This window comes from Lutra lutra, chromosome 9 (genome assembly GCF_902655055.1).
Source record: "Lutra lutra chromosome 9, mLutLut1.2, whole genome shotgun sequence".
Taxonomy (NCBI): Eukaryota; Metazoa; Chordata; class Mammalia; order Carnivora; family Mustelidae; genus Lutra; species Lutra lutra.
In genome coordinates, this window is record NC_062286.1 from 26241811 (window position 1) to 26265254 (window position 23444).

A 23444-nucleotide genomic window follows, 5' to 3' on the forward strand; every position below is an offset into this window, starting at 1 on the left:
CAGGAAATTTTGTACTTTTTTGTTTTTCATTTGACATTTTTGGTAATAGTTTCAACAAAATTGAGGAAGTGGTTAATTAAACTATAAATATTGGTTCTGTTTAACTTTGCTTCCAAAATATACGGTAGTTTGTTACTTTCACAGATACTGTTCAAAACCCACCTTAGTAATCACTTCAGTAGAAAGAACAGTGGACTTCCAAAATGATAAAGAGCTCCATTTCCTTTGCTTGTCCACAGCCATCCAAGGCACCTGTGAAGAACAAAGAGTTGAATATTTATGCACACAGGACTTACACTCTAGGTGGAATTAACTCCCTTGGTGAATTTTCCTCATTCATAAGTTCTCCCTCTTTCTGGTGCCCTCAGCGTACCAGTACTAACCCTTTCTTTCTTGCCAGTTGCAGAAAAAATTTACTGGCTTCTTGTTTATTTTACCCACAAAGTCTTAATTTCTGGCTTTTTTCTTCAGTTTCATGATTTAATGATTTTTGTGTTTAATATTTTTAATTTTACCTACAAGCAGTGGAAAGAAAGAGTTCCACAGAGACAAAAGAGAACTAGAGAGATGGTGAGAAAGCACATTGAGAACAAGAGAGCATATCACATAGAATGCAAAGACGCATGCAAAGTATCAGCAGAGTTACCGACAGCCCAGAGACAGCCTGTGATTAGATGTTCATTGATGCATAAGTCTAGACTCACTGCCACTTAATTTTATACCAATAACAAGGGGTCAGAATCAGATGAAAATGAATTTCCATACCTGTCAGATCAATGACTTAGGCAGGCAGAACACCAGAGTATTTCTTGCATTCCTTTTGTTCTGCCAGTTAGAAGTAATTTTGAGTAGTGTAGTATTTGTGTTTTGGGCTCTGTGCTTGTATTGATTTCCTTTCTTTTTTCTTGAGAATTATATTAGCTGCTTTAAATTGTAGGGTAAGTTATAGTAGATATATAGTAGCATATAGTTATATAAAAAATACATGGAGGTAATATTATAACCTTAATTCTCTGTAATACATATAGTTTCAAAATTTCGCAGATATGTCCGTTTTCCCTGCTCAGAGCAGTAGGCAAGAAATACTCTTGTCGTTTGAGAATGAAACCACTGCTTAAAAGAGTTTAACATGAAAAACTTAGCAGTAGGTTATAAATCTGGCCTGTTGTTCCCCAGTCTCCTGATGTCTGTGATCTTCATTATTAAAAACAAAACTTTAATGAAGAAAGACAAGTCAATTGACCATTACTCCAGATACACCATTGCTACCTCTGATCAGAATAGTTCACTGATCACTTAGGCTTCATGTGTGTAGAATGGCTAGACTTGAGGCATAGCTGGTTCTTGAAAAACACATTGATCAAATGCCAAAATACAATTTATTCTATGATTTAAATGATTAAAAAAAACTCATAAAAATTATAAATTGACTTTATACTTCTATCTCTGTAGCATCACATAACAGTATGAAATTATTACTCCTTATCAGATCACATTATATGAGCTTTATGTATCAGGACAGTGTCTATTATCTTAATCCCAGACAATATTTCAAGCACTCTGAATTATTGCAGAATTTGAAGTGTCTTGCTAAATAAGATTTCGTTTGTAACAAGTTAAAAAAGATTAGCCTGTAACAAAAAAAGATTAGCTTGTAACAAATCTTGGGCACATCACAACCTGTCCCATATTACCTCTAGGTTTCAGAGCTGTAGGGAACTCTGTGGGGTTCAGGTAGCTCGGGTCCTCCTTTCTTTTAATGAGGAAAACAAGGTGTGACTTGTTTTAGGTCCTCTGATGCTTAATGGCAGAGCTCAATAACTCGTACCTTCTCTGTCCCAGTCAAATATATTTAGCTACTGTTACATGCAAACAATGAATCATGGAATACTACATCAAAAACTAATGAAGTACTATATAGTGACTAACATAACATAATTAAAAAATTAAAAATAAAATTAAAAAAATACATTTATCGGGTGCCTGGGTGGCTCAGTTGGTTAAGCGACTGCCTTCAGCTCAGGTCATGATCCTAGAGTCCTGGGATCGAGTCCCGCATCAGGCTCCCAGCTCCACGGGGAGTCTGCTTCTCCCTCTGACCTTCTCCTCGCTCATGCTCTCTCTCACTGTCTCTCTCTCTCTCTCTCTCTCTCAAATAAATAAATAAATAAATAAAACTTTAAAAAAATACATTTATCCACTAAATTAAGCTTAACTCCCAATAACAATTCAGTGCATCAGTGAATAATTAGAAAGTGGGGAGGTGACTTGTTTCTGAGCTGGCTTTACATATTTGTGACACATGATTTTTTTTTAATGTTAACAGTGAAGTTTTTGCTTTTAATAATTATAAAACTATGTACAATAATGCAAATTCCACAGAGTTTTTCTGCTATTTCCTTTTACTCATCTTTTTTCATTACCCTAAAGAATTTTCAAGTCATGATAGGCCATTAAAAGGCAGCATATATTTCATTAGCTATGCATAGCATTTGAGTTATGCCTAAGTAGTAATTACATTACTGAAGTAAACCTAAGCCTTACTGTTTTTTGGTCTCTCTAGTACATGAGCAGGGAGCAACTTTATATAATTATCACTTAGGTGAAGAGTGAGTCAGCTTTACTCATTAGATGTTTTTCTTGCTCAAAAGAATGAATAAAAAACACTCCTGAAAATTCCTTGGTTATTGATATATTTGTCCTCCACTGTCTTTTAAGGCTGATTTGGTATCAGTTTGCATAGATTAGGGCAGTGGGTAGATGATAACATTGTTTTTTCTATGTTGTAAAAGAAGCCTCTCCCCACCCTGTTAATTTTCCATTTCCTGAATTTTATTGCTGTCTTAATAGACCTTTTTATTTCTAGTATCTTTAACTGCCTTGTCAAGAAAGAATTACGGGTGCCTGTGTGGGTGGCTCAGTCGTTAAGCATCTGCCTTCAGCTCAGGTCATGATCCCAGGGTCCTGGGATTCAGCCCCCCTTTAGGCTCTCTGCTAAGCGGGTAGCCTACTTCTCCCTCTCCCTCTGCCATCACTGCCTTCCCCCCCACCCCCCGCCACTATGCTCTTTCTCGAATATTTTTTTTTTAAAAAAGAAAGAATTTATATAGCAATACTTGATATTTAAATATCTGAACCTAGGTGGCTGTCCACTAAGTCTCCCACTCTTGATTACTGCTCGGCCCCTAATCTCAGAGTTATGAGATCGAGCCCCACATCAGGCCCCCATTCAGCAAGGAGTCTGCTGGAGATTCTGTCTTTCTCCTTCTCCCTCTGCCCCTCCCCCCACTTGCTGTCTCTAAAATAAGTCAATAAATCTTTTTTTTTTTTTTTAAGAATAAGCAAAAATACACCCCCACACACTTTATGACTGATCATTGATCAGCATTTTATTATAGACTTCAGCATGAAAGAACTTGAAATCATCTTACCTCTATTAATAAAGGGATGGGTAACATAATACTTTAGACACATACATATGTATGTATATATGTGTCTGTGTACACACACACACATATAAACTTATACACAGACATACACATATAATCATTTCCACTTGAAATATAATTGTCTACTGTGAAAATTCAATCTTTTGCCCATAAAATAGTCACACTGTGAAGATGTGACCCCTTCCGCTTTTACATACCAATCCTGGCGAAATTCAGTTTCTGCTGGCTCTTCCAGCCTGTGTTCTCTCAGAACAAAGTGAGACTGTAGCCATAGTAGTTTGGTTTCACTTTTGAGTAAGTGTGACACCTCACAGCTTCCTTGGAGCAGGAACAAAGGCAGTTATTTTATCTTTAATCTTCTATATGGACTTTTCCTGCTGGATTCCAGTAGGCAAATAATCTTATGTAGTATACTATACTTCTCCGAAAATTTGGAAGAGGGACTTCTGTCATCTAGTAATGTGAATCGCTAACGCGGACGTGACACAGATGCCTCTGCTGAGAGTTCAAGGTGCTGTGGACATGGTACTCCTCTTTAGCAGCGTGGACGCAGCCATGCTTCATTGCCAGTTTGCTTAGCTAGCTCAAAGCATCTTCCTGGTGCAAAGAAGTTCATCATATTAAAAGTACCTGAATTCTCTTGTAGAAATATCCAGTTCCCTTTTATCTAAGCACTAAGATTTAGTTGACCTCCTGCTAAAAAGTTATATTTTTTTATCAGACTCTCTTCCTATAACTGCTTTAAGCTAGTCCGCTAGGGCTTCAGTCAGTTAATAAAGAATTTGTTTCTTTTGGAAAAGAAACTTTTGTTTCTGTTGGAAAACATTTCCTAGTTTCTCCTCTTTTTCCTCTACCTCTAACACCTACAGAACCATCAAGTCCTGGTTTCATAGCCAGGAAGCATTTGTTGTAACCATACATATACACACATTTTTCTTAATTTATTTTTTTTATGACCTTGAACAGATTTAGTAGTTCATCAGTCTTTTACTTGGTGATGGAGACAGCGATACTAACATTTATTTTTTACTATCTTTATTTGCCTCCATTGGATTTTCCCTTAGTGAAGCATATTATTTGTGGCTCTCCATTCCATAGTAGCACACAGTATCTTCATTTTGTCCTGTGATACTTAATCTGACCTAAAAATTATATTTTTATCTAACCTAGAAATCAAGATTTATTTTTAAAGGCTTCTCATACCTCTCTTTTGAATATTTCCTTCTCTTACAGTACTCATTTATGCTTTCCAAGACAAGGAAGATTTTATTTTCAATTTTAAATCGAATTGGAAACTAAAATTGATACTTACCATTTGGAAAAAGTTTAAATAAAAACAAAAGGGAATCAGTTAAAAACTAAGCTTTAGGCTAACAGTGAAAAGCATTCATCTTACATAGGTCTTCTCTCCACTTGTGCATTTCAAGAATTATTTTCATATTTTCTGGAAATAATTAGAAGCAAATAGTTCTCCACAGTAATATTTTTTAAAATCTTCCTGCTTACTTTTAATCTTAATTTGTTTCGGACTTTAATCCCTGCCAAAGAGCTTTAGAACTATGAAGTATTATATGATGCATTGGTTTACAGAAAAATGTAGAAGTTTCATTTGCTTACAGTTTTAGAATCTTCCTCTAAGATGCTAATAGTTCTGGAATCTGGACATGTCAGAATGTTGTCTACAGATTACTTCTTCAACATGGTTCTACTTTTAAAATGTTTATTTCAATTATGTGATAGTTTTGACTTCAGAATTTGGAGTGCAGGGAATGGAGGTGATCTTTCCTAATGTTCTACCAAGAAAATAGCTATATTAAGCTATTTTCAGTTTATAGATTATAAAAGAACATAACTCTGATATTTTGCATTTAGTCTTAACAAAAATCCAACTTATTTTGGGTGATAGTGTTAGCAGAAGCAGGTCACTATAACTGAATGTTTGAGTTACGGGCTTTTTTCTTTTGTTTTTACAAGAAAGATTTACCCATTCTGCTCACATCCTAGTTCAGATTATATGTCGCAGAGCCAACATTTGCTAATTTGTTAGCCATTTAGTTGGAATTCACAGCATAGTGGAAAATGTTTGCAGATAATTCTGTGCAATAGTAGAAACTTCAGTTGATTCCTCGTATTTCTTCAGGGCAGTGATCACAACCAGATTCAACGTATGCACAAAGCAGCGGATACCATGGTAGCGGCCGTCGCTGATTGCTTTTACCATGTTGGATCCATTGTCAGTCTCAGAGACCTACTTCCAGCTAGGTGCCTTGAACTCAAATAGCTTTTCCCACAGACTTCAGGATGTGAGCTAAGGTATGGCCTTTTTTCATGAGCTGGGCCTACATATGGGTTGACAGTAACCTGCAACTTTTATAGAAAAGAGACTGCTGGCTGTAGTTTAATATTAGACAATGACTAGTTGTAGTCATCGTTAGGCAGGGAGTGTGTGTTCTTCATAAATTTGAAGTACTCTTGCCTTTTGGACATTTGGACATTCTCCTGTATGTTTTTGTCAAGAAAATGATTCACATAAAAATTTCTCATTTGAACCTGATGTAAAGGTCTAGAATATATCTGTTTTATGAGTTAACCAGTATCTTCAAAATGAGAAGATTTCAAAACAAGAACATTTCTTTCATGCATCTGATGTAAAAAATAATACTTTTCAAACTTTTGTAAATTTTTGCCCTTCGTTAACATTTTTTTTATTTGGCGGTCAAAAAATATAAAATTTACCATCCTGACTATTTGAACTATTTTAATAATAGGAATGTCTCCTACTAATCATCTTTTAAAAACTAGACTTAGGAAATTGGTATTCATGTGTAGGGCTTGAAATCTGGAATGAGTACTTTTTCCAAGCGTAACTTGTTCTAAATTGCCCTGATGCAGTGCGCTCTCCATGCCAGACATTCTTATTTCTTCAAGGAGAAAATACCCTAATTCTGGAAAAATGAGCTTCACTTCCGTATCTTTCTTCTCTGCTTGGCAAGATGTGTTTCTTAAGTGAAATCTTTATTGAGCACACAGTGGCTTAACTGTTGATGACGGGTTTTAGGAAACCATCTTTATTTTATTATGGCTATAACGATAACTCTTCTGTTTTTTTTCACACTACTTACTGTTGTTTTCCTATTACAGTCAGTAGCCCTATTAAGAATTTTTTAAGCCCTGGTATTAGAGGGAGAATCATTTACAACTGGCAGGGAGAGAGAATCCTTTTAAATTCAAAAGGAGTACTGTCAAGCGGCTTATGCACTTTTCTTGGCCCTTGTTGTTTGTCACTGATTGTGAATAGCTGTTGGTAAATTCAGAAATTGAGAATCTGTTTGGGCTTATCTCCCAGAATTTTATCTTTAAGAAAATTAGCAGACAGACTATTAAGCTTATAAACTCAACTTTATTTCATAGCTATAAAAGACCCAATAACTTACTTGATTCTAACATTTAAAATGCCTGCTATTTCAGTCTTAAAACATTTATTCACTCTATTCTCCTTACATATACATGCAAACATAGATGTTCATATACACGGGTACACATGCAGGAATTGATGACTGAAATAGTGTACCATATAACATCATCTACCGAATGGTCCTGAGTGGCAAAGGAAAGTTGGCCGTGTGTTCTCCGTTACTTCTTATACCTCAGGGAAGATAAGAGCATAGGAGAAAAGGCAGTAACCCAGTAGACACATTAAGTTAAGTCATCTTACCAGGTTAAGCAATATATACCCTATAGTTAAAAATATCTGTGGATACTTGTTTTTTCACACACTATGGGGATTAATTCAGAACACATGCATAATACTATATATGTTTACCCTTGCTACCCGTCTGAGTGGCACTTCTTAATGTACCTCTTACTATCTCCCTAAAATTAAGTTCTGAATTGCTTCTGTGCAGATTTTTTACTTTGTGATAAGGAACAGTTCATTTATACATAAATAGCAATATCATTTTGTTAAGGACTCTTCTACCTTCTGTTAATCTTTGTGTAGTTCTCTAAACCTCCATGCCCACTTTGTGAAATACTGTTTTAATAAAATTGCCAAGTCGTTTTCTTGGTAGGTATACAACTAGAAAAATAAGTGATATGGAGTCTAGATGACACCTTAGCATGAATATCTTAAACACCTTTATTTATATGTGATTTCAGTTTATATTATATATTTAATGAATTAACAAATATGTAAATGTTAGTATACATGATGTAAATTTTTAGTATCTAAGCAATAGTGTAATGATTATTATGTAAATAATATGTGCTGAGAGTAAATAGAAAAAAGGACATTGATACTCGTTATTTTCAGTGACTTCTAAAATTATGTATTCATCTAGAAAATTTAAAGAAACATTTTGATGCCTTAGAGACTGAGACATTGTTGTAGTACATCCTATTATTATATAAAATTTGATAAAAGGTTGGGTACATTTTAGACCCTGACTAGGGAATGCCTCTGAAATGATATGCCCTAAAACTTAGTGTAAAATACAGTTTCGATGTATAAAAGCACATTATATTTAAACCCTAGCAGTGAACCTGCATTTTACTCTGGGATAGTTCTTTTATTTTTCCCCTTGAGAAGTAACACACTTACTCTGAGTGAAATACAAATACTATTAAAGTGAAAAACTACATATGGTCCTTTGATTCCCAAGTCTTAGAAGACGAGGGTAGACCTCTCTCAATTTTGGACAGTAGAAGTGACTTCTCTACTTCTAGGTATTTATAAATACTGTAAGTTACTATAAAAGTGTGAATCCAAGGACGTATCAGGTATCTGGGTCTTCTTACAGTATGGTATTTTTATAGTGTTTGTTTGTTTAATGCATTTGAAGTGAAAACCTACCAAAAACTATTTATTATACTAAGCATTATTGTGTGACTTTAAAAGCAACAATGAATATAGTTTAAACTATTTCTGCTATATATCATATGTGTGTCAGATGAAATGCACACTCTCCTTTTGATTTTTAACCACTTTTTGGCTTATGGAGGTACTTATTTTTCAACCCTAAAATCCTAATTTTCCTTGCATTTCTTCCCATATTTAAAAAAAAAAAAAATCCAGATCTAAAAGGGAAAATGTTAAAACAGGAATAAAACCAGATGCATCTGATCAAGAACCGGAAGGACTTACACTGTTGGTACCAGACATCCAGAAGACTGCTGAGATCGTCCACGCAGCCACTACCAGTTTGCGGCAGGCCAACCAAGGTACATATAGCACTGCCCCTTCTCTGCGACTTTTCTTTTGATTTCGAGATGTTTCATTTACTTCTGAAACTGCCTCTCTCTTTCCTCTGTGGTAATGGTTTTCAAGCAAGTTCCTTTACCTAAAAATTTCATTGCCAGGTTTTCAAGTTAATCATGAATAGTCTAATTTTAAAATATTTATTTCTATTATGTATGATTACTAATTTATTACTATTATGTATGATTACTAATGTACTAAATTCGGTAGGCTACCAACATATATCCTGATTTTCTCTCCTTCCTGTTGAGAGTTGTGAAATTGAAAAATGCCATCATTTTGGATAGGAAATGATGGATAGGAAAGAGCACTGAAGAAAATGTGTGAGAATGTATTCAAATTGGTATTTTCGTGTCTTAGCAATAGGAGATATAAATAATTCTCTATTATGTGTTGTTTTACTTCTATTTTGCCTGATTAGATAAAACTAATTAACATTTTAAGAATTTAAGTTTTAAAGTTGGTAAGGGTTTTAGCCCTCTTAGTTTTATTTGTGAAGTAGAAAGAAATATTTTATTCTTAAATGAGTACAATAGGAAGATAATTGTGAAGAATTGGGTAACTTTTTGGAATTCAAACTTTGAACTCTTGAAGTTAATTGTTTTTATCTTAATCTTTTAAAATGTATGCTTATGTTATTTATCTTGAAATATTAAATAACAGAAAAAAAACTAGGTGAATATTCAAAGAAGGTGGCTATGAAACCCAAACCTTTATCAGTATTGAAATCACTTGAAGAAAAATATGTGGCTGTTATGAAGAAGTTGCAGTTTGGTAAGTTGAAGTTTTAATCTTTGTTTCTTGAGATCTCCTTTCACATTGTGTAATAGTGCTACTGAAATGTGTTCGCTCTAGTGAAGTAAAGATTTTGAAAGTTGCTCGTACCATGAATCATTCATATCCTGGGTATATGTGTGTGTGCACTGTATGTATAGAGGAGGTATATGTGCACACACGTGCAAAAATTTTTATCTTTTTATCTCTGGAATTATATATTTTTAGTTATATTTGGGGAATCATGATTCTTTAGAAACCAAGGGGGACATTAAAACCCAAATCAAATGTCTAATGAACAGACAGAAAGTGGTTTTCTTTCTTTAAGACCTCTCCATTTCTTTATATCTTGGCCTAAAGGAAGCTAGACCTGGGACCTTGAAGTAAGTCTGTTACTGTTGCCGCTTTAGAATTCCATGAGATTTGCCTTTGGAAAATACAGTTATGTAGAGTTCACTTGTAGCCTTTCCTATTCCAAAACTCTAGACAAGTAAAGACTGAAGAAAAGAGCCTCTCAGTCTCCCCCGTAAGGTGATAGCCTATAAATAAACAGTAGAATTCTAAATTTTGGTGACCATTGTTAACTGCTGTTGTCTCTGCCTTTTTTCCACCCTTGAGAACCGGTTAGCCAAAGGACTTGAACTGTATGAAAAAGAACACTAAAGCAAGAGTAAAAATACATAGATTTTTGTCATACTGTCTTTGAAACTTCTGTATAAATCATTTAGCTTTTGCTCTACCTTACCACCCAGAGTTGCAATAAAAATCACATGTAGTAATATATCTGAAAATGATAAAGCACTCAGGCAGACCTCTGAAAGGTCTTGTTCATCATCTTAAGATCGGAAGAATCGCGGTGAAGTGTATATACTGTTATTCAGAAAGAATGTAGCAGTTTTGCCAAGGGATCCATGTTTCTGGATAATTGTGCCAGCCGTTGTGGGTTGTGACCATTTTGTTTAATAAACACTTGAATTCGGGGGCTCGTGAGTTGCTCATTTGGTTAGGTGTCCAACTCTTGTTTTCAGCTCAAATATAATCTCAGGGTCATGGGTCAGGCCCCTCACCAGTTTCACAGTCAGCAGGGAGTCTGCTTGAGATTCTCTCTCCCTCTCCCACACTCACGTATGTGCAAGTGTGCACACGTGCTCTCTCTCTCTCTCTAATAATAATAAAAAATAAACCTTTAAAAAATAAGTAAACACTTGAATTCAGGAAAGTATAATAACTATAAATGATTACGAAAGTAACAGAAATACTGTCTGCTGTAATTTTACTTATTTATTTATTTAACAGACAGAGATCACAAGTAGGCAGAGAGAGGGGAAGGGGGAAGCAGGCTCCCCGCTGAGCAGGGAGCCCGATGCGGGGTTTGATCCCAGGACCCTGAGATCATGACCTGAGCTGAAGGCAGAGGCTTAACCCACTGAGCCACCCAGGCGCCCCTGTCTGCTGTAATTTGAAAGTTACAAGACACCAAGAATAAATGCTATACAAATACAACATGAATCATAGACCTCCTCCAAGGATCATCATACAAAGGAATGATCAGAATTACTGGGAAAAGCCACACACGTAAGGATCAAGTATGATGTTTATAGCCACAATCAGTATCACAGTTAGCAGGAAGAGGATTCTCAGAGTTTAAATGGACTTAAGTTTTTAATTCTCTCTAATCAAAGCCTTTGTGTAGTTATAATTTGATTAATGTATTTTGTTGCAAATCTTTTTAAAAATTAAATTCACTATATGATGTAGAATAAAACGCTGAAGTAGACTGGAGATATGTCAAGAGTTGTCAGTAACATTGCATTAAAACGAAACGATATATACCTCCACCCATTTCACAGAAAGCAAAAATCAGATGTTAGATGGGTATATCTTTAGCTTCACATTTCTTTTTTTTTTTTTCAAGATTTTATTTATTTATTTGTTAGAGAGAGAGAGAGCATGAGCACAGGCAGACAGAGTGGTAGGCAGAGGCAGAGGGAGAAGCAGGCTCCCCGCTGAGCAAGGACCCCAATGTGGGACTCGATCCCAGGACGCTGGGATCATGACCCGAGCCGAAGGCAGCCGCTTAACCAACTGAGCCACCCAGGTGTCCCTAGCTTCACATTTCTATATACTTTTCACTTTGTGACCGCCTGTTTTCCACAAAAACATTCCCCTGTTCAGTTCCCCCACCTCAGATTCAAAAGCCTGAAGAAACTTTTTCTGCTTCGTTATTGAATATCTAATTGTTTTTATTCTGAATGAGATTTAGTCTGTGAGTTTCCCCAACTAGGTAACAATGCATATCTACCAAAACCTTTAATGTCTATTTCTGGAATGGAATTTTGAATTTCAACTCAGTGGACAGTAACTTTGTTGGGAAACCCCTGAAAGCATGCTTAACTTAAAAATAAATCCTGAAAAAAAACTAAGAGCTTTCTAGTGTGACTCTGGTAGATACATCAGAAGGACATCATTTGGTTGCTTCCCACTCAATGCCATTAGACGCAGCACTAATACTTGCTGGAACTATAGAAAGAGGAAGAAAAAGTGGTCCATAGTCATATTTCAAGATTTTAAATAGCATTTTATAAACTACATACGATTTGCTCTTACTTCTGAACTTTGGATTTACTGACCTTTAATAATTCAAAGATGCTTTGGATATAACTAGATTTATTCTGCTTTTTGGGTTCTTTATTTTGGATTTTTGTTCACTATTTTGCTCTTCTTTTGGGTTATTTGCAAACTTTAATTTCCTCTTCAATGTTTAGGATATTAGCCAGGAATGGGAGGTGTCAGGAATAAGGTAGTAGAGAGAGAAGAGATAATTCTTCTAACCAAAAATTAGTTTACTTTTACTTGGGAAAACATTCTTCCTAGTGGGCAAAAATTTATATAGATTGATTTATTTTATATAACCATATGAAGAGCTGGTTTGGGCTCTAGAAATCTTTTAAAAGTGATCATTTTTTCTCTTCTGTTGTTACTGTTAAAGTCTATGAATCCTGTAAAGACACTGTGGGATATAACTATCATTTGTTTTCTGATATTGTACAATACCATTTTGATTTCTCTTAAAAATTTTCCATAATCTTTGCAAAGTAGATTTCTCCTTTGTACTTTAATTAGGGGTTTGGTTAGTTTCTGATGATATTATGGTCTTTTGCCTCACTCATTTTGACTAGTCCATTCCTCTACTCTGTTAATATGATCTGTTTTTTGTTTCTTTTTAAATAATACTTGTGAAGAAACATTTTATTGGAAATTCCTTTTTGTAATTATTTATGACAAGTAGTTTGCTTGGTTTATGTGAATTTGATTAATAAGCATTACTAAGAGAGTTTATATCTTTTTGGACTCTGGTTAGTTTCTATAGGATTTTATCAGATTATTCCATATTATTTATTTCTTGCATTAAAAATTACTCCCAGAATTAGGTGCTTAAAATGTTTATTAACTTGGGGTGCCTAGGTGGCTCACTTGGTTAAGCATTTGCCTTCATTCGGCTCAGGTCATGATCCCAGAGTCCTGGGATGGACTCCCACATCCGGCTCCTGCTCCGCGAGGAGCCTGCCTCTCCCTTTGCCTGCTGCTCCCCCTGCTTGTGTGCTCTCCGCTCTCTCTCTCTGACAAACAAATAAATAAAATCTTTAAAATAATAAACAAAAAAATAAAATGTTTATTATTTCACTATTTCCATGGGTCAGGAATTCAGGAATGGTTCAATTCATTGGTTCTGGCTTAGGGTCTCTTACAAAGTTGCTGTCAGAATATTGGCTGGAGCTTCAGACATGTGAGATCTTGAGTGGCTCTGGGGTCTGGGCTCTCACGCTCACTCCTGTGACTGTTAATAGGAGGCCTTAGCTCCTTGCCGTGTGGGCCCCTCCATAGCACCTCCTGAGGTCTTCACACATTGTATCTAGCTTCTCTGAAAGTGCAAACAAGAAGCCACACAAGGCCTTTTATTTTTTAGTTCTGGAGGTTGTATACTATTGCTTCCACTTTATTCTTCAAAAGTAAGTCATTAAATCTAGTTCATATTCAAGGAAAGGGGAATTAATTTCTACCTTTTGTCAAGGGTCAATTTCTACCTTTTGACACCCTTTGTAAAAGTATTTTTTGGGATAAGATTTTATTTATTTATTTATTTATTTGGCGAGCACACATGCATGCATAAGTAGGGGAGGGGCAGGGGGAAAAGAAGAATATCAAGCTGACTCCAGGATGAGCACAGGGCTTGATGTCAGTGACCCTAAGAGCATGACCCAAGCTGAAACCAAGAGTCCAACACTCAACCGACTGAGTACCTAGGCACCCCTAATTGAATATTGTAATAAATTTTTGGTATTAGTAGACCCTGGTCTCTTATCAGTGTATGTAGAAAAGTGTTCCTCCAGGCATGGGAATGGGCTCTTGTGTTTCTGGTGGACTGTTGTTAGGAAAATTCAAAGGACATTTATCTCTGTAGTATGTGAAAGGCAGTGGTATTGGGCAGATGAAGTTAACTCCAGTTCACAAGTTTACTGACAGGAAGTAATTTTGCTGTGATAGTACATTTGATCAGTAACAGTTATATATACTGTATGATAAAGTCAGCTTTCAGCATTTCTTCTTAAATTAGATTCTACTCATATAGAACTTATGAATAGTTTCTACAAGAAATCCACCAAAAGGGGCGCCTGGGTGGCTCAGTGGGTTAAAGCCTCTGCTTTCGGCTCAGGTCATGATCCCAGGGTCCTGGGATCGAGCCCCGCATCGGGCTCTCTGCTCGGTGGGGAGCCTGCTTCCTCCTTTCTCTCTCTGCCTGCCTCTCTGCCTACTTGTGATCTCTGTCTGTCAAATGAAATGAATAAAATCTTTAAAAAAAAAAAAAAGAAATCCATCAAAAGTTTATCTCTCTGTAAGATTTGTTAAAAAAAAAAAAAAAGATTGTGGCACTCTGTTTTAAAAATATGGAGGGGTACCTGGGTGGCTCAGTGGGTTAAAGCCTCTGCCTTCGGCTCAGGTCATGGTCTCAGGGTCCTGGGATCGAGCCCCGCATCGGGCTCTCTGCTCTGCAGGGAGCCTGCTTCCTCCCTCCTCTCTCTCTCTGTCTGCCTCTCTGCCTACTTGTGATCTCTGCCTGTCAAATAAATAAAATCTTTAAAAAAAAATATCATTTCCTGCTTTTGCTTCCATTATGTAGTTCATTTATCCAGCAGCAGGTATGACATAAACATGTCTAGTTGCTGTGTTCTCAGTCTTCTGCTTTTTGTGGGGCTTTAAATTTTTTTTTTAATATGCGTATATTTGGCACACGATATTACACTAGTTTCAGGTGTACAACAGCGATTCATGATCTCTGTACCTTCTGCTGTGCTCACAAGTGTAGCTGTCATTGTCACCACACAACGCTATTCCGGTCTCGCTGACTGTACTCCCTGTGCTGTGCTTCGGTCCCCTCTGTTTGGGGTGGAAGAATGGCTAGTGGTTTCTTTGTGATTTTTGTCATTATAACAACTATCCTCCATTCTAGTTTTCTTTTTTCCTTTTTTTTTTCAGTGTTTTTTTCTTCTTCTTCTTTTAGATACATTTGAGATGGTTTCTGAGGATGAAGATGGGAAGTTGGGTTTTAAAGTAAATTACCACTACATGTCTCAGGTGAAAAATGCAAATGATGCAAACAGTGCTGCCCGTGCCCGCCGCCTTGCCCAGGAAGCCGTGACACTGTCAACCTCACTGCCTCTTTCATCCTCTTCAAGTGTGTTTGTGCGCTGTGATGAGGAACGACTTGACATCATGAAGGTAGAAGAAAACAGCTGTTTCTCTGTCTCTCTGGCTAATGTCATTATTCAAATATTCATACAAAGCAGTAGAAATAGCATGAATTTTAATAAATCAAATAAAAATTCTGTTGACCATTCTGGTTATTAATGAAAGGAGTCCTTTTTTAATATTAGAGTATGTGTATGAGACTGCTCTTCAAAATGATTTAAAAGAAAATACCAAAATGCCTTCCTTGAGTAAAGGTTGTATGTGGCCTGTAGTTTTAAGAGCTTAACCTCAAAGGATTCAATGCTGGCCAGTAGAAAAAAGTCATAGGATTTCTTCCTTGTCATCCAAGATATTTCTCTTGTGTTATACTATCAGTCTTCAAAATTACTCTTTTTTTTTTTCTTTTCTAGGAAATTCATGTATTTACAGAACCATAAAATCTGTGAATTAAATAGTGGTAGTACAGTAATAAATCACTGCATCTTTATGTTTTAACACTGTGGGGGTCTGGCCTTAAGTTCCAAGCCATTGCTGCAGTGAGAAAATTATAAAGACTAGACACCCAGCAGGGACAGGAATGGTGGCAAACCTTTCTTTACATTTGTTATTTTATTCGGGGTTATATAGTCTGTCTTCCTTAGATACACAGCTGTAACTATTGACACATTGATTTGAAGAACTTTTCTGTTTGCTTACGTTTTTGTTTTGCTCTTTTGGATAATTTTTCAGTAAAAATCTCATAGACTTCACCTATTTGACCACATTCTTACCTGTTCCTTGTTACAAACAATAGCCAAATACAGAATGATTGCCTCAAGAAGTATTGTTATCACTAAGTGGGCCACATAAGTTCGGACTTGTGACTTTGTCTCTGCTAAACATTATGCTGTACCTAAATAAAAAAGCCCAGCATGGGGCTCCCAACCATAAATCGGAGTTAGCAGATGGAGACTCTAGTGCCGCCTGCCTCCATGCAGAGCTATTCAGGACCAGAGGCTTTGCTGCTCAGACCTTGCACAATTAGTATCTGCTGATCAACTTAAACAAAATTCGTTAAATAATTCTGATACTCACTCTTGGGTTCTCTGCTATTTTTTAGATTACTAATAACCCTACAGGAAACACCTGTTCTCTCAAAACCTTTTTATCCTGAGTTGTTACATGAGAACTTTTGTTAACTGCTTGACTCATTATCCCAGAGAAAAATATTTTAAAACTAAGTTACTTCTCAAATGTTAACTTATCTGAAGATGTATTGCAGAAAATTACCCTCATACCTTTTGGATGTGATAACGAGTATACCTTTAATCTCAAATTGTTAAATACTATAGAGCATATCATGAAGGAAAGCTCTCAGAAAAATAGTAACTTAATATTAAAAGGTATTTGATATTAAGGTAAGCTTTCCTGCTGCCAGTAAGGCATCTTTCTTTTAATAGCCCATTTTCACCAAAACTAAATAACTTTAATCCTAATCTAAAACCATTTCCTAGTTATGTTGTTATTTTTAACTTTTAACCTCATTTTTAACACATTCTGGTAGAGCTGTATGTAGGATGTAAGAAGGTTGTCCTTACTTCATGTTGGATTGTGTTTTTCTAAACTGCGAGCGGTGTTTAGGAAGAGTAACTTGCACTTTTTTGTATTTGTACATGCATACCAGGTTCTGATAACTGGTCCAGCAGACACCCCTTATGCGAATGGCTGCTTTGAGTTTGATGTATATTTTCCTCAAGATTATCCCAGTTCACCCCCTCTTGTGAATCTAGAGACAACTGGTGGTCATAGCGTGCGATTCAATCCAAACCTTTATAATGATGGCAAGGTAATGTAATTTCGACCTTTTTTGTTTCTAATGCCAAAGTATTGTAACCAAAGGTTCTTTATAATTTAAACAAAATTTTCTTTTGGTTATCTTCTTTCCGAGAGTTACCTGGCTTTCTTCATGCTTCTCTTTCCTATATGCAAAGATTAGCCTGAGGAATGAGAGAGAAGGACCCAAAAAGGGCAGAAACACAACAGTATTGAGAAGCACTTATAGTCTTAAGAAGTTACTGAGGGACTAACTTACTCAACATATTCCTTGGCCAGTTGAGAGCTTTCTTCACTCAGGAGGTAGTAGAGCCAAATGTCTGTCTTTACCTCTCACCTTCTTTTACTTTCCATATCTCCAGTTCTAGTTACCTTTTCACAAGTGCCTCAGGATAGTTGAATAGCAAAAGCATCGTCCTTGTCAACTCTGTATTCCTTTTTTGCATATCATCATTTTTTTTGCTTTCATAGCTATCCATGTTTTCCATGATACATATAATTGTGAACTTATTTTTGACATTTATGTTAAAATATTTTATATTTTTTAATAAATAGGAAGATGCATTCTGTCTAAAAAAGAAGTTGACCAAGAGGTATAATAAAAAAGCATTTCATAGGACAATAAACTTTTTTTTTATTTAAATTTTATTATTTTTTTTAAACATATATTTTTATCCCTGACAATAAACTTCTAAAATTAGATTTAAAAGAACAGTCATCACTTCCCAAACTAATTTTAGATAGCTTGATGGAATTTCAGCAGTAAATTCCATGCTGGACATATTTCATCCTTAAAAATTACTGAACGATCAGAAGAAATTTAAGACTTCATAAGCAGACAATTTTTTGATGATATGAGAGGAGCAAGTGCTTGAAGTTGATCTGGTTCATTAAAGGTGGGCTAAATTTTCCCTTGGTTTTGTCTTCATCATAAATTCAGATCATAAAAGTGGAATTCGCTTTGTGAGTTTATTGCAGAAGATTTAATCAGAGATAGACCTTACTTTCTTTGGAAGAGCAAAGAACACCTCTTTTATCACTGAGCAGAGAAGAGGATACAGCAGTGTTGAGTTACTGAAGAGGGCACTAGACTCCGAATAGAGTTTAAGTGTAAAATGTTAAAATTTCTTTAAGAAATTACTTCCTTAAAAAAAAAAAAAAAAGAAATTACTTCCTTAAGACATGGCGCACCTGGGTGGCTCAGTGGGTTAAACCTCTGCCTTAGGCTCAGGTCATGATCTCAGGGTCCTGGGATTGAGTCCCACATCAGGCTCTCTGCTCAGCAGGGAGCCTGCTTCCCACCCCCCTCTCTACTAGTGATCTCTCTGTCAAATAAATTAAAAAAAAAAAATCTTTAAAAAGATTTAATGGTGTAAGGGCTCCTGGGTGTCTCAATCATTTAAGTTTCAGACTCTTAATTTCTGCTCAGATCATGATCTCAGGGTCATGAGATTGAGCCCCATGTCGGGCTGTGCACTGGCTGTGGAGCCTGCTTAAGATTCTCTCTCTCCCTTGCCCTCTGTCCCTCTGTCCCCCTTTCCAAAAAAAAAAAAAAGGGACTTAATGGTATAGAGAAGCAGGTAAGGGCCTGAGAGTTGAATATCTTGAATTATATAATCTTTGCTGTATTGTACACTAGAAACATTTAACCTTGGATTCCAGATCTCTAGGTAGGAGTAAGAATACCTGCCATTGGTAGTCCCAGGGATGCTCTTAAAATGAAATGTTGGACATTAAGTACTAGTATTAGTACCTTTAGTAATTGTATACAAGGTTACTCAGATACAAGTCTCTTAAAATTTTTAATGAAATTGTGTCCTAAATGAATAGTGTATTTTGCATTCTTACTGTCACAGAATGATTGCAAGAATAGGAAGGAGATAGACTTCTCTGCTTTATTAAGGACCACTTATTTTCCAAGTCTGTTGCCTGTTTTATGACACTGTTAGTTTACAAGTACAGATAAAATGTCCCCAGTTCTGTTTTTCCAAGAGTGACTTCTTCTTAACCTTCTGTTTAGCAGATAGTTTGAGTTCATTCTTGCTGTCTGAGGGAACAGGTGTCTGTGTTGTAAAGTTTGTTGTGAGGAACCCAGTAGATAGATCCTCAGGGCCCTTTCAGGGGTCTGTAAGTCTTCCTCCTTGCAACTTCATGTTTATGTAAAGCTAGATTTTATCCATAGACTTCAACCAAAACAATATATTGTAACAAAATGTAGAGGCAGATAAGCAGTCAGACCTCTTCTCTTAAACCATATCCATTTTGAAGTTTTACAAAATTTAGAGAGAGATTTTTTTTTTTAAGAGTTTGCACATTTATTAGAGAGAGAGCATAAGTAGAGGGGAGAAGCAGACTCCTCGCTGTGCAGGGAACCCGTCTCGAGGCTCGATCCCAGGACCCCAAGATCATGACCTGAGCTGAAGGCAGACAGTTAACCAACTGAGCTACATAGGTGCCCTGAGGGAGATTTTTTTAAATGTAAAATGGTACTACTTTTTCCTACTGAAAAAAAATTTTTTTTTTATATTTGGAAACACAGGTGTGTTTTTTTTTTTTTTTAAGATTTTATTTATTATTTATTTGACAGAGAGAGATCACAAGTAGACAGGCAGGCAGAGAGAGAGAGAGAGAGGGAAGCAGGCTCCCTGCTGAGCAGAGAGCCCGATGCGGGACTCGATCCCAGGACCCTGAGATCATGACCTGAGCCGAAGGCAGCGGCTTAACCCACTGAGCCACCCAGGCGCCCCTACTGAAACTTTTTAAAAGGTTTGGCAAAGAGTTATTTTTCACTAAAAAATACATTATTATATATTAACATTTAATAGGTGCTGTTTAATTTTTCATTATGAAGGAATTGAAATGCCATACAGATTTGGATCACATCTGAAGATGCCAATTTGTTACGACAGAGTGACCTTTAGTGTTTTGTTGGGGGACATAAAACTGAAGTACTGTGATATGATAACGTTTCAGTTTTGCTTCTAGTTGTAACAGTTTGCTTTTTAAAAGCACTCACTTCTGTTCATGCTTTCTTCCCTTCTTCCTCAGGTTTGTTTAAGCATCTTAAATACATGGCATGGAAGACCAGAAGAGAAGTGGAATCCTCAGACCTCAAGCTTTTTGCAAGTAAACACATTTCTCTGAGTTTTACTTAGAAAATAAAAGCTATCTATGTTAAAAAAAAAAATGGTTTTTAGTGACCAAGAATAAACATATTAAACTAAACAAAGCTATCCTAAATAGCTTATAGGTGAACAGGTAGTACAAGTGTCGTCTCACCTGGAGTTTAGAATCTTAAGTTAGGGCATAAGACAAAAGTTGCAGTTTACCAAAATTACCTTTGAAAAAAATTCCTGAGTTGTCCTTAAAGTACACCGTAGTGCAAAAAGATAACATAAGACAGATAATTTTCTCCCATCTCCCAGTCACTTACAAGGCTTAAACTCACATGAGTAGAATTATTAAACTACTAGTATTATAGTTTCTTCCACATATAATATGGTTTTTCTGTAATCTCCTTAATAATGGGACTCACTTGACGTTCAGAAGCACTGTCCTAGAATTCATAAAACTTGGGATTGAAGCTCGTATTTTGCAGAGCATTTGACAAACGTATTTCATATTCTTGAATTGTGGAAATTAATTTCCACATACCACTTGAACACATAATACGTTATATAATATCCCATCAAATGCTTTTTGTTGATGCTTTACCTCAGTAGTTCAGAATCCCAGCTAAGAGATAGACTGGGAAGCATGTTAATAACATGAATTAACTTTTTCCTTGTTTATTGAGGAAGCAAAAACAAATCATTACTGCTCATGACAGTTTAAACTCACCTTTAAAATTTAGTCTTTAAGAGAAACCACCATGAATTATCCCCAGATAAACCTACCCTGAAAAGATTCTTCCTCTGCACTCTTAGTTTGAATTAGGAAAAGAAGATATGAAAAATAATGCCTTAGGATGTCACTTTTTTGATTCTCTGGGAAGACTTTGCAGTATCCTCATGAATTAAGAAGACACTAGTGAGGGGCACCTGGGTGGCTCAGTCGGTTAAGCATCTGACTTTGGCTCTGGTCATGGTCCCAGGGTCCTGGGATCAAGCCCCACATTGAGCTCCCTGCTGAGCGAGGTGCCTCCTTCTCCCTGTCCCTGCTGCTTGCTGCTCCCTTGCTTGTGCATGCTCTCTCTCTCTGTCAAATAAATAAATAAAATAATTTAAAAAAAAATAGTACCAATTGTTTTTCCCTTTTTGTTAATGTCGAGACCAAGGGAAAAAGTTACATGATTCATGCAGAGACCTATAAGAAAGCTACTAGAATATTTCTCTCAAGTTATTACTACTTCATTTTAGAATTGATTATTTCAATTCGATTCCAAAAACCTTAAAATATTTTTTTATGTGTATACTACTCTTGTCAACACAAACTAAGCTTATGATCAGTTTTACTACAAAAGGAAATTCAGAGATATGCTATTTTTCATAAAGTAGATTAATTAGACTTAGCTGAGAATTGAATTTTGTGTTGAATTTATATAATTTTTTAAATAAATTTATAATCAATTTTCAAAGTTTTTATTTTAAAATTTAATTTGTTTTTAACTTTTATATTGCCTGTATACCCTAATATACACACAAAATTTTGTGAAATAAAGCAACTTATCCTCAGGGATTTAAATTTTACAAGTTTAGAAACTTAAGAACCCATACATAAAAATTTTCTTTCCTATATATTCCTTTTTGGGTTTTTTTTTTTTTTTTTCGTCTTATACATAGTTCACAGAATGAGAATTAACACATTAGATATATCATTTGTACATTGTTCTGTTCACTTAACATTAGAGCATATCCATTTTTCCAAGTTACATTTTTATAATTTCTAATTACTATAATTTTTGAGTTCATATACTGTAATTGAACTGTTTCTCCATTACTATTTTACTTCTGATTTACAAATAACAGTTACTATATGACATTCTCTTTATTTTTTATTGGCATGTAATGTATCAGTTGTTTCATGGGTACAGGTCTGTGATTCACCAGTCTTACACAATTCACAGTGCTCAGCATAGCACATACCCTCCCTCCGCAGTGTCCATCACCCAGCCGCACCCATCCTTCACAGCCCCTTCCCCTCCAGCAACCCTCATTTTCTTTCCTGAGATTGAGTCTCCTGTGGTTTGTCTCCCTCTCCGGTTTTGTCCATTTCATTTTTTCTTCTCTTCCCCCACGATCCTCTAGCTTGTTTCTCAAATTCCACGTGTCAACAGACATTCTCTTTATTTTAGATAGTTTCCAGAAGCTAGTTTTCAGATCTGTGACAAACTGACTTGGGCAGGAGCAAGAGGAGGCTCTCTTTTCTGTGGCAACAGTGAATAGCCTGTCTTCTTCCAGATCTTAGAGGGAACACCTTTCAGTCTTTCCCCATTGAGTGTCATGTTACCTGTGAGTTTTCCATAAATTCTCTTCATCGTGTTTGAGGACATTCCTCTTTATTCCTGGCATATTGAGTATTTTTATTACGAATGGGTGTTAGATTTTGTCAGGTGCTTTCTCTGCATCTATTGAAATGATTCTATTATTTTTGTTTTTATTTTATTAATACAATGTATTATATTAATTTTGGATGTTATATCAACCTTGCATTCCTGGGACAAATCCACTTGGTCTCTTGATATATAATTCTTTTTATATATTGCTGGATTCAGTTTGCTAGTATTGAGTTTAAGGATTTTGGCATGTGCATTCCTAAGAAATACTGGTCTCTTTGTGAGATTGTTGTATTAATATTATACAAGAAATAAATGCATGCAGTCAGGAAAACATTGCTCTTTGTCCTCTGTTAGAAACTTTCTTCAGGGGCAGACTTTTGAGAGGATCAGATAAAATTTCCTAATTTTTTCTTGGTTAGATTTTGGGACCCAACATTGTTTTACCTTTTTATTTATCACATGTGCACAAAGGGTAGAAGTACTTTTGCCAGATTGAAACTATTCCACAAAAATATTTTGAAGGTTGTATACAATTAAAAACAATTCAAAATATCTTAAACAGTGGTAAGCTTTAGTAGAATTGCTTGGTTTCTCTGTAGTGAGATTCTAAAAAGAATAATGGTAATTCCTATAAAAATATCACATAGGTAGTCTTATGCCATAGGTCTCATACCCAGCAGTAACACAGTCTTAACTATTAGCACAATTTAAAATCAGAAGTCTTGGGCACCTGGGTGGCTCAGTGGGTTAAAGCCTCTGCCTTCGGCTCAGGTCATGATCCGGGGTCCTGGGATCGAGTCCCGCATCAGGCTCTCTGCTCAGCAGGGAACCTGCTTCCTCCTCTCTCTCTCTGCCTGCCTCTCTGCCTACTTGTGATCTGTGTCAGATAAATAAATAAAAGCTTTAA

At 36.0% G+C, this 23444-nt stretch overlaps 1 protein-coding gene across 1 annotated transcript in view; it reads left to right on the forward strand.

The window, feature by feature from the left end:
• Positions 1-23444, forward strand: part of BIRC6 (baculoviral IAP repeat containing 6) — a 237681-nt gene that overhangs the window by 199600 nt on the left and 14637 nt on the right. Inside the window, 5 exon segments of the mRNA XM_047746606.1 lie at positions 8524-8669; positions 9370-9480; positions 15041-15258; positions 16892-17053; positions 20089-20166. Of these exon segments, the coding sequence (XP_047602562.1) occupies positions 8524-8669; positions 9370-9480; positions 15041-15258; positions 16892-17053; positions 20089-20166 (715 nt within the window).